Source organism: Choloepus didactylus, chromosome 8 (assembly GCF_015220235.1).
Source record: "Choloepus didactylus isolate mChoDid1 chromosome 8, mChoDid1.pri, whole genome shotgun sequence".
NCBI lineage: Eukaryota > Metazoa > Chordata > Mammalia > Pilosa > Megalonychidae > Choloepus > Choloepus didactylus.
The window spans coordinates 106,644,605-106,660,582 of NC_051314.1; the positions used below are offsets into that span (position 1 = coordinate 106,644,605).

At 39.3% G+C, this 15,978-nt stretch overlaps 1 protein-coding gene across 4 annotated transcripts in view; it reads left to right on the forward strand.

Annotated features, from left to right (window-relative positions):
• Positions 1-15,978, forward strand: part of ITPR2 (inositol 1,4,5-trisphosphate receptor type 2) — a 550,850-nt gene that overhangs the window by 503,699 nt on the left and 31,173 nt on the right. For all 4 annotated transcript variants that reach the window (XM_037848345.1, XM_037848346.1, XM_037848348.1 and 1 more), the window contains one exon: positions 4,059-4,219. In XM_037848345.1, the coding sequence (XP_037704273.1) occupies positions 4,059-4,219 (161 nt within the window). The remainder of the gene's footprint in view (positions 1-4,058; positions 4,220-15,978) is intronic.

Sequence of the window (15,978 nt, forward strand, 5' to 3'; positions counted from 1 at the left end):
TTTTTGGATGAGTAAGCTGTTAAGTTGTGATCCAAAGAAGGATGTAGTATTAAACTGCAGAGGAGAAATTCGCAACAGGAAAGAAAGAATTGGCTCCAAAAGTATGCTAAGAGACACAAGCAGCAGGAACAGAGGGGTGTGGATTCTATGAGGGCATTGAAAGCAGATGGGACTTTTGTCAGCCTTGAAAGCAGTGATCAAATGTTAGAGAGTCTTGACTCAGAAAACAATTGCTAGTGACCCTGAAGCTGATCGTGATAGGATGATAATTAGCAAACGATAGAGCTAAAACAGTGAACATAGAAACAAATAGGCTCTGGATCCATATTAATTATTAATTTTGAATTACTTACTGAAAATCCAGTAAGAAGGAGATGTCAGTAGACTAGGAATGATAAAATGACAAAATGGAGAAAGGATATGATGATAGGTCAACAAAGAATAGTAAGGTATGTTGTCAGAGGAGCCATCTCTGCTCTTCACTCAGTAGATTACTGTCTTATTACCTATACTGATTCTTTAAAGTCATACATTCATTTATTTCTTCAGCAGTTGTTGAGCATCAACTATGTGCCTGGGAACCACAGTGACTAATAATACACCAAGAATGCTGCCATCATGGAGCTTATTTTCCAACATACATGGAATGTTAGATGATGACAAGGGTTATGGAGAAAAATAAAACAGAGGAGAAGAATGGGGGTACCTGGGTGATGTGTGGTGGTGTGCCCTTACCTTAGTCGTATTGTGTGGAAACATAAGTATAGTCTCATTTTTACTGAAAGGTTTGTCTTGAGCCCATAAAGCTTCCCTTATCCTTCCTTTCTCTCTCCCTCGGTCATCTCATCTAATACTCTGGCTTTCACCATTCATTACGTATCATTTACCTTCAAACCTATAAGTTTATTTCTTGATTTCTCTCCACACCTCCTGGTTAGAATTTCCGGCTTCTTAATAAACATCTCAACATCAGCTTTTCTATAGGCATCCTAAACTCAGCATGTTTAATGTCGCACATTTCCTTTCTCCAAATCCTCTTCCTTCTCTCTTGCTTTCTCTCTTGCTATAGTGACATTACCATAAACTCAATCACCCAAGCCAGAAAATTCCCAGTCATCCTTTATTCCTCCCTCTCCTTCAATCTATACTGTTAATTGGAATCAGTACTTCTCATGTTTTCATTCCAAAATGACTATAGAATATTTTTCCTTGATTTTTTTCAATTATTTTGTCAACTTTAGTGCTGTACTTACATTTTCTAGCACTATGCTAGGTGCTAGCAATGCAAAAATAAATAAGACAATGAAGCGGTAGAGACTAACATAGAAATAGATACATTTTCATAGCACAATGTTGTGGGCACAGAGAGGATCAACCAACTGGTTATGTCTGTGGAAGTTGGAGTGGTTGCATTGGTTGAGCTGGTTCTTGAAGAAGGAATACCTGCAAGCAGAAAAGAAAGTAGATGGAGGCATCAAGTTTTCAAAGGAGTTGGTGTGTTTGGAGTATGGTGAGAAAGTCAGAGTTACTCCCACAAATATCCACAGAGTGTATTGTCTGAGGGTGGCTTCACCTGTCTCAGTCACCTGGGACTTCATTAACAGAAGGGAAGAAGAACTAAAGAAACAAATTTTTGATGAGTTAAGTTTGACATGCCTGCAAGCTATCCAGAAGGGATTTATCCAGTAGGCAGCTGGAAATAGAAACTGATGTCAAGAATAATGGTCAGTATCAGGGATAAAGGTTGAGACATCATCAGCACGATGGTGATTGGAACCATGGGGCTGGATGATAGAGCTTAGAGAGCAAGAACTAAAAAGATGAAAGGCAGCCAGTTCCGCTTCTTTTGTACGTTCCCCTTCCACTGCCCTCGTCCACTGGTCTCTCCACCTCAGCCTTTTCTCCCATTGTCTTCCTCTAAATCCTGCCACAGGGGCCTACTTAAGTACAGCTCTGAATATTCTAATCTCCACTCAAAAGTCTTCAGAATAGTGTGCAGACTCCTTAGTATCGCATTTAAAGCTCTTCATGGTTGGTGCCAAATGCACCATTTCATCTTCCTTTCCAGACATTCCCTTGCAGACATACCAGAGGACCTGACATTCCCCAAACAGGTCTAGCTTTGTTATGCCATTTCCTCTGCCCAGAAAGCAGAGAACGTGGGCTTTAGTGTCAGAAATATTTTTATTTAAATACCAGCTTAACACTTCTCCTAACTAGGGGGGTTAACTTGAGCAATTTAATTACTCTGAATCTATTTCCTCACAGACTAAAAAGTCACACTGGACTATTATAATTATAATAGCATATCTAGATACCTTTATAGCATCTGCACGAAGTACCTTTTATTACCATCCACCTCTTCTCTACTTGCCATAATCCTGTTCCAATACCAGATTTTTAAAGCTTTACACTCTGTGAAACCTTCTAAAATGTACCTAGTTAGAATCTATTTGACCTTCTTCTGTGTTTCCTTGGTAGTTTGTACTACTTTAAAATATAAAACAAGTTGTCCAAATACTCTACCATCTTATGTATTAACTGGTAGTAAAGACATTTTCTTACAGCCCTAAGTTTATCTGAAATTCAAATTTAACTGGGCATCCTCTATATTATCAGGCAACCCAATTTGTAGATCACTGTAAGGACATTGACCTTTACAAAGGGAGAGGAGGAGCCGTGGCTGGGGTTTGAACAAAGGAGAAATAGCACTTTGCTTGGGTTTTTAACGAATCACTCTGGCTGCTGTTTTTGAGAACAGCGAGGCCTGGGAGGCTATTGCAGTTACCTGGATGAGAGATGATAATGGCTCAGAGCAGGGTGGAGGTGGACGTGGTGAGAAATGGTCAGGTTTTAGATATGTTTTGAAGGTAGAGCCAAAAGAATTATGACATGGATTACACTTGAAATGTGAGAGGAGAGGATTCAAGGATGATACCTAGGCTTTGGCTTGAGCAAGTAGGAGGGAGCAGCCGTCCAGTGAAAAGAGGTGGGCAGTGGATGGAGCAGGTTTGTGGAAGAGGATTGCTGAGCTGATGACAGATCAGATAAGATGAGGCATAGACGTCAGCCAGTTAAATTCTCTGGTATGTTCCACAAAAACATCAATAATGTAAGTTGAAAGGACATTCCTTCATTGGGAGAGAATTTTTACTCATTCATCATTGTATCTTGTTTAAAGTGTCTTCTTCATGACTGACTGGGCTTTTTTTCTTTCTTTCTCTTTTTAAATATACTTAGGAAAAGAGTAGCCAAGAGTGGAATTCAATTTCCTGACTTCTTCTCCAATATCTGAACTATAAAACCAGACTGAATCCCAACAATCCATTTTCCTTGGCAATCTAATTCATTTTTTCCATCGATTTTTTTTTCATCTCCATTCATTTCCTTTCATCTACTCTTCAATCACTGAGAGAAAAGAATCTTACTACTGAGATCCTCTTCTCAGTATCCTTCCAGAGGCTGAAAATGCGCTCTGGAAATTAGAAGGACTGTTCCTTCTCCAGAAAGCCTGGAATCTGTAATCCAGGGGGGCTGGATGAGTATATGACTCCTTAATGCACACAGATTGCAGGCTGCTGTCTACATTCAGTTGCCCGTTACTATTAAAAATAGTTTCAAAAGATGACTCTCTCAGCCGCCTTCTTTATTCTTATCCAAGTTCCTGGATAAAATTACATTTTTTTTTTCTGTCCTGTTTAGCAAGCATGCTTTTTTTTACACAATCTTTTTTATCTCTTTACTTAGATTTGTGGTCCAGTTTAATTGGACAATTTTGATATGGCTCTACTGCAAGTTTTACATCTATAATACAACTGTGCTCTTCCAAGGATACATGTGGAACAAATGTTAGTTGGAAAGAAATCTATAAACTATGGCCTTTTCTGGAGGTCTTATGTTCTGTGTTGTTTTTAGTCATAACATTTTAAACTGACTCACTCTTAAAGGAAAGCATTCTTCACAGTAATTATTATGTTTTGTTTTTGTGCTAAGTACAAATTACAAATTGCATATATTGTATGACAAATTACATATATTGTGTTTCCTGTATTTTGCAGGACTTGAGAGGGACAAGTTTGATAATAAAACTGTTTCATTTGAGGAGCATATTAAGTCAGAACACAATATGTGGCATTATTTGTACTTCATTGTCCTGGTGAAAGTTAAAGACCCAACGGAATACACTGGACCTGAAAGTTATGTGGCTCAGATGATTATGGTGAGTAATCAGAGGGTTTTAACCTGTGACCATATTGCATTTATATGCTTTCACCTTCTCCACCTACACTCCTCCCAAAATACAAATGTTCTAAGAATTATTCTGTTAACTTTTAAATAGGCCTGTCAGGCATTAAAGAACCCCCACCCTGGCTAAATCGTTGTCGCCCATTGGATTTCTTGGTTGCATGAACTAAATCTAAATCTTCAGTGCACAGATGATATCTACTGAAGAATTTTCTGTGCAGCAAATGACACCATCTCAGTGGTCTCAGTCATCTTCTGACCTCATGTGTCCTGTCATTGCTGATATCCCAATTCCCAAATTCTGGAACTTTCTCATTGGAAAATATGAACAGAAGATTTATGCTCTAAAAAACTCCTTGAATTTCAAGTCGAGATTCTATGAAATTAAATTGTGTTTGTGAATAGTATACTGTTGAATCCTAATGGAAGAGCACAGGTTTCCTGTCAACATAACTGTGAATTGATTTACTGATGCTGGTGATGGATGTGCCCCAATCAGCCTTATCCAGCTACTTATAGCTCCTCATTCAAATTACTAGCATTACACAGAGGTATGGCTGTCCAGGATTCCAAATTTCTTTGGCCTCATAGAAGAGTAAAACTAAATGGTCTAAAGGGAAGCTGAAGTGACAGCTTCAGCATATCAAAATACACTTTTAGTGACTATCATAGCCTCTCATGTAAGTTCTTGTATTCTTTTAATAAGCATAGCTGTATTTGGATACTTTTTTCTCAAAAATTCTCATACAAAATTGTTTTCTATTTGACATTGAACCTTAGAAGACTCGTGATCCTCTTTGCTTCTTGATCCAAAGGATAACATTTTGTGAGCACTTATATTGAGAACACTGAAGAGTCAGGAGTGGTAGGTAACAGTGGCTCTATATCCTTTCTTCTGGGAGCTTGTGATCTGCTTAGGAAGACATAAACTATAACCCAGGAAGCAACCAGAGAACATTTTCAAAGGGGTAACATATTAGTAAGTACAAATTAATCTAGTAAAGGTTTACTTTACCTGAGAATATTTATGTGTGCCTAGAGAGCTCCAAGTAAATTGAATTTTTTATTTCAGCATTTTTCATGTTTTTTTTTTATTGGCTTACATCATACTGTAAGTTTTCTCTGAAGTCTTTATTTGACAGTGGGTAGAACCGAACATTGTTTGTCTTTCTCCACTTTTGTTTTTCTTTCCTCTTCTCTCTTTAAATCAGAAAAAAAAAAGATAATCATTTTGAGGCATTCTTAGTCATCATTTACACATTGTTGATCTCAAGATGCACAGAGCATTTGTGAGAAACATTACATTTCTGCTTGCCAGGGCAGTGAGGGGCAGGGAGCAAGGGGTGAGGGCAGAGAATCATTTAAAGAATTAAATTTAAAATGTGACCTTGCATTACTATATTTTGTCAAAATTTGAGTAAATGTATTTATTTATTTATTTATTTATTTATTTATTTATTTGGCACCTTTTATGTCCCTGGGACTAAAAGACTCAAAAGAGTCTTATGCATTGCCCTCTCTGCAGAGGAACTTAGAACTTCATAAGAGGGAGAAATAACAAAGCAAAAGTAGAATATGTTAACTCCCCCAAAAGTGGTACCAGTTGAAACCTGTGAAAGCCCATCCAGTTGGAAGGTGGTGGAAGGGTGTTGAGAGTCAATATATCAGATAGCCCGGAAGTATGGGTGGGATATGGGCAAGTGAGTTTGGGGGAGTGTTTGATGGATATGAGTATGTTCCAGTCAGAGAGAGCAGCATGAAAAAAGGCATAAAACTGGAACATTCAGACACTTCGGGGGATTGTTACTTGTCCTATTTCACTTTAAAGAAGCTCTGAGAGATAGGGCAGAAAAAGAAGATTAGACCTTTGAGTAATAAATGTAGGAATTTGGATATATTTTATCATCAATGGGACGCCGTTGAAGGTTTCTAACTGGGTGTAATGTGGTTTAGGACCATAACCAGGCAGTGGTTTGTAGGCTGATGTGAGGAACAGTGGAAGAGATCAGAGGCAGTACTTGGCAACCGATGAGCTTAGAGGTGGGGCCGTTGGAGGGGGAACGGTGGGAGGTGGAGGAGTAAAAGGTGAGCCAAGGACACTGACATGGGGGCTGGGTCCTTGGGAGGAAGGCAGTATACCGGCAACAGAAGGTAGCCTTGTCAGAAGCTGGTCAGAGAAGAAGACATTGATTTTGAAGAGAGATTGGAGACCAGGAGTCACTGATTAGGAGGGACAGAGCTAGTGGCAACAGCAGGAGCTTTGGAGCCAGGAAGATCTGGGCTCACCTATTTGCTATGTGGTCTTGGATATCTGGAGTGAGTCTTTTAACCTATTTGAACCCGTACCTCTGCATCTGAAATGGGGGAAAATGCCACGTCTCGTCTGTCTCAGGATTGCTGTGAGATCAATGTGATAAGTAAAAAGTGTCTAGCACAGTTTAGGTTCTCAGTAAGTGACAGCTGCCACTGTGACTACCAGAGAATGACAATTGAAGCCTTCCAAATGGAGAGAGGTGGGAGAAGGGAGAAAATATAAAGAGAGAAGAGAAAGCCAGAGACAGAGCTGGGGGAATCCCCATTTTGGAAAATGAAAAAAAGACCCATAAAATAAACAGAAAAATAGAAAAGAAAAGAAAAAAAGACACTGAAGAGGCAGAAGAACTATGAAGTGGAGCATGCCTTGAGCATTTCAAGGTCAGAGTTCAACAGCATCTGTTGCTGCAAAGAGGCTGTAAATAACATACAAGTTGAAGCCTTTGGATTTCTCAATAAGGAAATCACTGGGTGATTTTTTTTTTTTTTTTTTTTTTTACCTTTAGAGAACACTGCTATGAAAATGTTGGCTCATCTTTAGTCTTAACATTAAAACCTGCATTTTGCCAGGCGCTCATTCACTTGAATTTTTAAGTATCCACATACTTCATGTTTCTGCCCATCCTCTCTGTTAGTGCTCTCTCTAGAAACATAATAGGAGAGACAAGAGCTCACAAGTTTATTCCAACATGAAGTGTCTCATTCTCATCCAAGCAGTGCACTTCCAAGAGAACAGGCTCCATTCCTGAGTTTTAATGACCAGCAGAAGGAAGAGTGATATGAGCTTAGGTCTGCTGGAAACAAAAAATCATTCCCATGAAAGATTGCTCATTTCCCAAAATAGCCTTTCTGGAAAATTTCTAAAAGTCTGTAGCTGTTGAACCCAATTCAGAAAATCTGTTACTCCAAGCTCTGTGGAGATTATGGTTTTGAAATTCTGATCCTATAAGAGAGAGAAGATTGCAGAACACTTAGAAAACTAAAGCACATCTACAGCTGAATTCACAAACTGTATTTTTCTCTCTCCACCCCAGAGCTAGCTACTCTTAACAGTTTAGTAGGAAACCTTCCAGACATTTTCCTGCCACTTTTATTTTTGCTCTTTAAAAATTGCTTCATTTACCAAGTTGATTTAGATACTTGTTTATCAATAGGGGTTTGGAAGTAGTTTTAAAATCTTAATAATTCATGTAGCTTTTACCCTCAAGGATTTATGCAAAAGAAACTGAAGTAATTCCACATATTTATTCACAAAACAACTCATTTAAATTCTGCCATACTAAGTAAATCTTCCTTGTACCTTGGGATCCTAAGGAAATGCCTCCTCCCTTTCGGTGACATGGGAAAAGCAAGAATATAACAAATTTGGGTATTTTTAAACCCCCATTACTTCAAATTTATACTTTATTACCATGTCAATAAGGAATATTTATCACAGTATCCATTAAAACATATATTATAAATAAAGCAGCATTGTTTCTAAGAGTTAGACTCTTAGGAAATATACTTCTTCATCCATCCAGTGAGTCTGAACTATTAACAGGAACTTCAAATTTACTCACCCTGCTTTCATACCCTAAACCAAGCTGTTTAAATATCCAGTGTTTGAGTATCTGAATTAAGGTAAAGCACCTTTTAGGATATTGTTAAATGTGATGTGGGTAGATCAAAATATTTGGGGAATGTATTTTCTTCTGGAAGCCAAAACTCATTTTTTGTAAGAGAGCTGATACTTTGAGATAGTGTTTATTTGAGGGGAAAAAATGAGATAGAAAAAGGAGGTATCAAATAGGAAAGTAAAAATAATGAAAGGGAATTCAGGTGAGAGAAAAGGATACGAAAGTATAAATCCTCCAACCCATGCTCTCAATAGCCTTTGAGCATCACCAAACCCTTTTGCTTCTCGCATTACCCAAAGGATGACCACTGAGGAAAACAAAATAGATATCATTAGGAAAAAAGGCCCAAGCCTCACAGATGTTTCTCTAATGTTTGGGGACATTTTCAGATTTTTCAGTGTTCATTTGCTGTGACAGGTTTGGGGATATTTACTACTTAATTCAACAAACAGCAAGACCAAAACCAGGGGTGTTTATAGAAGCACATACTGTGCACATTTAGAGACCTGCTGCCTCCCCGAGGGTCGGTGGCTCTGGGCTGCTACTGAGACCCCCACTCCCTCCCCCACCATGACCTTGGCTTTTCAGGGACCATTTCCTCCTCCTTAATGCAGGGCACTTTTAAGCTCCTCCACTTGCTTGGCTCTTGACTAAAAAATGTTTCATCACATGTGGCAATGTTGTCAGGTAAGACAATCTAACTCATGCTTTTGTAAACAACACAAAAGATAATTGTAAGTTTCTTGAAGACCACAACCAGGTATAGAGTAGCTCTTTGTTCTGTGGAATACTAGGGAAGGTGATATCTGGAATATTCATTAAAAGCGATTCAGTAACATTGAAGGCTTCTTGTATGCTAGCAGGTATGCTAAGCGTTTGATATGTAAAGGTAAATAAGAAAAAACCTCTTCCCTCAAGAAGCTCAAAGTATTCATTGGCTGATAAAATAAAAAGTGAATTAATAAATGAATGGTTTCTTGTTAGCCCTCTGATAGTTGGACACAATTTACAGAAAGATACACTAAAATAGCTGCAAGGGATTGGAACATGAATTTCTCATTAGTCAAATGCCATCTTTCCCCCCTTTTTAAAATTGGAAGATAAAGATGCAGAGGCAGGGTTGTGCACCTGAACTAAGTGTAATAAGTGCAATGTTAAAAATCAGGAGGCTGGCTTGAGAGACAAGGCTCTTTAATCCCTCTGTGACCTTTCTCACAGCACTTCCCAAGCCCAGTCCCTCCTGTCCTCAAGCTGCTCTGGTAGCAAAGGGGTGGTGTGTTCATTGGCAGGTTTTCATCATAGCTCACCCTTAAGGATGTTTCTCATTGTAATAATATGTTAAGACCACAGAAAGGGAGGGATTGCCCTTTGATTGAGATAGACAAGAAATCTAGTCACCTATTATTTTAGTTACATAAGGAGAAAAAAGAAGCAACGATTTTCCAGATGTGTTTCGTGAGTCTGCAACTCACAGTCAGTCTTGGTTGATTAAACCACATTTTTGAGCAGTAACTGTAGGAAGGCGGGAGATGTTTGGGCTCATGATAGCCATCAATTCTTTTAAGATTCACATGTAACCCTTCCTTATTAGCAACATTTGCCAGTGTAAATTCTGCATTATTGTTCAGTGTCATAATTATGAATTGTATGTTCTGGTTCTATCATTTATAATTTACACTAATTGTGTAATTGGATCTAATTATACCAATTATGTAAATGCTCAATCTTTAACTAAAACCTATTTTAAAGATTTAGAACTAATAAGGCACTTTTTAAATATTTACAATTCAATGCAAGCCAAGGGAGTCTTTACATCTTGGCAATGCACAATTAAGAAATAACTGTATATACTCAAGGAGACACCACCTTTGCTCTCTACAAAAGTCCAGACATGTTTCTTCAGTTAAAGAGGGAATTGTTTCAATTCCCAACTCTGGATTTCATTGTCACTGTGGGGCCTATCCTCTCCATTATTCTCATTCTCTATTTTTTTTCCAAGCCAAACTGTATCCAGCTTTATTAAAGATACTTTTCATAAACAATCATGATATTTCAGGCAGGACATGGGCAGACAATTGGTAACAGTATACAACAACTTTCAAACTCCCTTCTTCAATGGACTACCAAAATCAGAAAGCCACTATAAAACCCCATGAAGTCTTCATTTGGTGCTCTGATCAGGAAAAGTTTAGAGTGAGGGATGACATTTTACATTTAGCATGTTATTTGACAACTTTTCGCAGGCCAACAGTGACTTTCAGGAAATGAAATGAAAACTGCAGAATTATCAGTTTTAAGTCCACAACCTAAATAAGGACTCACTGCTCTTTTGTAAGATGCCATCGCAGGGGCATCACTGGAAGTCTAAATTGCCTGATATTCTGGTAACCAGTTCTTTTGAGTCAGGCCCCAGCAGGTTTAAGGGAGTCACGTCTATGCTGAAGGCTGAAAGGGAGAAGAGGACATGAGGACATAAAAACGAATTTTAGTTTTTCCATACAAAGCATTTGTGCCAAGGTGACTAATGTGTGTCAATGTCAGGGAATCCCGTCTCCTGGGAGTAAAGAGGAAGCCTCTCAAAATTAGAGGGAAAAGGTGTTTTCCTCCACATCAATCTAGCTTCTAAGACATTCTTTTAGTGACATTTGCCCCTTCCCCAAAAAACAACAATGAAGTGTTCTATGTGCTAACAACATAGCTTCAAAAAAAAATAAAATAAAATAAAATAAGGTAAAACAAAATTCTGCATTTTTATAAAACTTGATAAAAAATAGTATTTCAAACTGTACAGTCACCAGAAGTACACAGTTATCAAAAATGCACACACTTCACTTGGCGTCTCCAGCACCTCCAGGTTTCTGTGCCTGGTTTGTTTGGGCATCTCCTTGTTCTGCAGGGTTATTCCCATCCTTGCCACTATCAGCCTTCCCCTTTACCTGTTGGGTACCTTCTCTCCCTTCCTTGCAGGGGCCTTTTTAGGCTTGGGTTCTGCTTTGGAGGAGTAAGTTTAGCAGATAACTTTGCAGATCTTCTCTGTGGTTCGTCTTTTACCTTGACTTTATCTCCTTTAGCATCCCTTTCAGCCTTTCTCTTGGGCATCGTGGCAATGGCCGTGGGACATCGGCGCTGGATACGGGGATGCAGCAGTGCACGGGCTTTGGTTGGTCCGGAGGTCGCTCTCACCTCTTCACGCTGCTCTCTCATTCTCTATTTAGTATCCATTGTAAGACGCATGAATCACCACATTTTTCCACATATGTTAACATCTCTTTAATCACAAGTACTTGACAGTGTGGCTGTAGACGATCTTCATCTCAAAGACTCTTTTCCACTGCTCAGGTTGGTAGACCTCAGTGCCTGGAAGCGAAGGCAAACAGATTTATGCCAGATAGTGTTTAAGTGATTTTCATTGATGGAAAAGGGATGAGAATAAAGATGAGGTCTGGCAGGCAAGGCACCAACTTTAGCCTATTGAGAAACCACCTGAACTGATCAGAAACTGAATCTGCTAGTGTCTAAATGATTATCTACAAAGTTCAAGGAGCCAAAAGTGGCTAGTGTTAGTTCTTGTAATCAGTGTTTAAGAAGAAGCTCAGAGTAAAGGAATAAACCTGGACATTTGAATCTGAAGTTTGACTTCTTAGAATTTCCATTTACAAGGTAAGTAGCTTTATTTATCCCTTCTGCACCTCAATTTACCCACTGGTAAAATAAGTATAATCAGGGGTTATACAACTTTTAGCAGCTTGTGTGGCACAACTAGCCAGCCAGTCAGAACTCAAAGTAGACGTGCTGAAAATGCTATAGGATCCCCCTGCTGTGCTGGTCAGTAACCCTTCAGTTGGTAGATCATGGGGTTGGGGAAGGCAAAGAAGAGTCCCAGAGGGAGACCCAGGGCAGAGAAGGCTGTGGGGGTATATTGGGACTGAAGTGAGCACACGGGTTCAGAGGGCTTGGGGCACTGGATAATTTGGCAACCAGTAAGAAAATATTGCAGTATTTTAACAACCAGTACAGCCATGTATGTATGTACCAGCTGAAAATTGGGCCTGGATATAATAATACTTTCCTTGCAGAGTTGCTATGAGGATTAAATAAAATCATGCATACTAAGACTAATACAACTGGCATCTGATGAGTGCTCACTATGTGCCAGGTACAAGTGGTTGATACATTTCTGTCCTATTATCATTTGATCCTGAACAGTGTGTAAAGCTGGACGCTGTGATTCTTTGAGAACAGCCGGGGCTGGCTGTACCCAGCACCCTCAGCAACACATAGTGTCCTGCAGTAGAGGGACTATAAAAATTCAGGCCTCAGGGCAGGGAGTAGATCTGGCTAGGAGACAGGGAGTCAGATGGCACCCCAATAACAGCAGGAAGGCCTGAGAGGAATTCAAACAGGAAAAAAAAGTACTTGTTGAGAGCTGGTGGCAACTGCAAGTTTCCTACAAAGATTATCATTATTCCAATTAGAATTATTATAAGAACGAGGCTGCAGGATGTTTCAATTTTGTTTATCAAGTATTTATTGGGGAGCAGTATGCACGAGGAGTTAATAGAAACAAGAATAAAACATTGTCACTGCCTCACAGACCACAACTTAATGGAAAAGACAGCCATATTCACTGTATTCACCAGAAACTAGAATGCAAATCAGAATTCTGGTGAGAAATTTAATAGACATACAGACATGAGGCAGCCAGAGACATGGTAAAACAAATTATATCGTTGTGCCTCTGCTCAAATCCTCTAAAAGTACTTGCAATAACCAAGCTCTCCCCTCCCCACCCCCCCACCCCCCATCCCCTGATGCAGTCTGGCCCCAGCCTCCTTCACCAACCTCGTCTCATCCAGTTTCCTTAGCCAACAAGAATTCAGCACAATGGCCCTTTTCTTTTCTCTAAAAGGCCATGCTTTTTCCCTGGGCAGAGCCTTTGCATGTGCCTTCCACCTACAGTTGTCTTCCCCTAGCTCTTTGCACATCCACCACTGCCTTTCCTGGCACCCACATTACAGTTACTCTCCATCCTATCCCCTTTATTTCCTTTATAGGAAATCTGACCTTATTTTGTTTCCATACTTACTGATGTGTTTATTTTTGCCCTCTTCAACATGCACTCCATTAGGCCATTTACTTGTCTGTTTTGTTCACTGCTGCTTTCCCAGCACCTAAATTACTACTGAGCATATTGTAAGCACTCAGCATAGATTTGTTGAACAAAATGAATAAGAACCACAGGAGGACAGATGACAGGACAGTTATTTCTGGCTGGACGCTAATTAGGGACAGTTTCACAGAGAAGGTTATGAGAGAAGTTGGACCTTAAAAACTGAGAAGGATTTTGACAGAAGAGATGGGAGCGGACTATATTCCAGGCAAAGTATGTATGTTAAAGGGGAAGGGCAAGCAGAGGGAGAGAAAGGAAACTAATAGCCAAAGCATGTCTTAGTTTCCAGGACTGCTGTAACAAACTACCACAGACGAGTGGGCTTAAACAACAGAAATTTACTGTCTCAATTCTGGAGGCTAGAAGTCCAAAATCAACGTGTCAGCAGGGTCTTGCATCCTCCTAAAGATTAGAATCCATTATGTGCCTCTTCCCCGGCTTCTAGTCAGTGGTTGGCAATCCATGGCAATCCATGGCAATCCATAGCGGCATCACACAATCTCCCCTTCTCTCAGATGGTCATGTCTTCTGTCTCTCTATATCCAAACTGCCACTCCTTATGAGGACCCCAATCCCACCCTAATCCAGTTTGGCCTCATCTTAACTAATAACGTCTTCAAAGATCCTGTTTACAAATAAGTTCACTTCCACAGGGCCAGGGGTTAGGACTTGAACATATTTTTCTTTTTCCTGTGGGACACAACTCAATCCAAGGTAGTGTGTGTTAGGTGCTCTCAGCTTTGCATATTATCTTACTTAATTTTACCCATTTTATATAAATTAAAGCTCACAGAAATATATTACTCTTCCAAAGTGCTCAGTAAAGAAGTGATAGATCCAGGGTCCAAACAGATTTTTCTGGAGCCAGTGTCCATAGTTTTATCTTTAGATTCCTAGTGAAGAACCAAGTAAAACTTGACTGTTACCAAATATATATATGTCAAGTATTAGAGAAAAGATAGCAAACAAACAACCAACCAAACAACATCCTTTGGAAGGAAGAAAGCTCTTTCTGCTTCTCCAATAATTTAACAAATTAGAATTCTTATCTCTAAGATAAGTAATTGAGGCTACAGTAGTTGAGGTATGATCAAAAACATCTTGAATATGCAGATCAGTAAGTCATTTTCCATCTGTTGAAGATATATGTTCACTCAACAAACACAGATTGAGTGCTTACTGTGTTCTGGGCTAGAGCCTAGGAATTCAAAGTTGAGGCAGAAACCATAACTTCCTTTGGGGAGCTTTGGTGAAATAAAGGAGACAAAGACACAAAGAACGGAGTGGTGGCGGTAGGTGCAGTAATGACACACACTACCAAGGAGTGGGGTGGGAGGCTGGATGCTCAAGGCAAGTCGGGAAAAGGAGGTGGAGGGGCACTGAGGTGTGTTTAGGAAAAGAGTGAGGAAACCCAAGCAGGCAAGAGGCTCCAGTGGTAACCAGGAGCAGATGACAAAGGGCCTTGTACTTGAGTGTTTACCTTATTCTGAAAGCTCAGGGAAGCCCTTCCATGACATTAAACCAAAAAGACAGGGTCAGATTTGCATTTTTGAAAGAGTATCCCATGGCAGTATAAAGAATGGATTCAAGGAGCCATCCTGGAGAAAGAAAAAAGCAGGTAGAAATATCATTACCAAACAACAATGATGAGAGCTGATACTAAGGAAATGCCTTTGGAAATTGAGACAAAGGGGTGGACTTGAAATGAATAAGGTAGGGGATTTAACGAAGGTGAGGGGAGGTAGTTTAGGTCTCTGGCCTCTGACAGTAGGAGAGGGAGGAGGTAGAGGTGCCACAGGAGTAAGTTGAGGAGAAGTGACCATCTCAGTTTGGCTCAGAGTGTCCATGTGCACATGTGCATGAGTCTGGAAGTCAAAAGAGAAATCTAAAATAGACAATCCAGTAGAATAGATAATCTATTGCAATACAGGATTTTCATCTTTTCAGTTTACTAGGGTATCCCAGGAGCCTAGAACAGTCCCTGGTACATAGTCAATGTCCAAAAAATATTTTAAGTGGTTGTTTTTAAAAATGATCATATAAGTCACTATAAAATTTGATATTTGAAATCACAGATTTGGTTGAGGCCATCCAAGGGAGACTCACAGTCAGCAGAGAATGAATAAATCAGGGAAAACTTGACCTTAGATTGAAGGGCACAGAGCTGTACTATTATTTTATAATAATAATAATGATAATATGTCAATAGTCTATCACCTAGATTTTACTCATCCAAAAGTAGAACCAGATAGGAGAAAGCCAGTTTCCTCAGGAAACCTCTAAAAGAGGAGTTTAACTTTTCATCAGCCAGTGAACCTAAAAATGGTTGGGTCAGTTTATGGATAACTTGTGACCCAACATAGCTTAATAAAGGAATTATGCTGCAAACTCAAATATTTAGAACAAAATGATTTGGATTTTGTTGAATATATAGAAACCTCTTTGAAAAAGTGACCCATCCTAAGACATTAATTTTGAACTTATAAAAGGATTCATATCTCTGATTCTCATAATCTTAATAAAAAAATTTCTTCCTGCTTTGCCGAAGAAATTCTTGTTTCCCAGTTCTAGTCTTTACCGTAAGATCTTGTTCAATTTTCAGTTGGCTTTCTGGAATAATAATGTCTACTT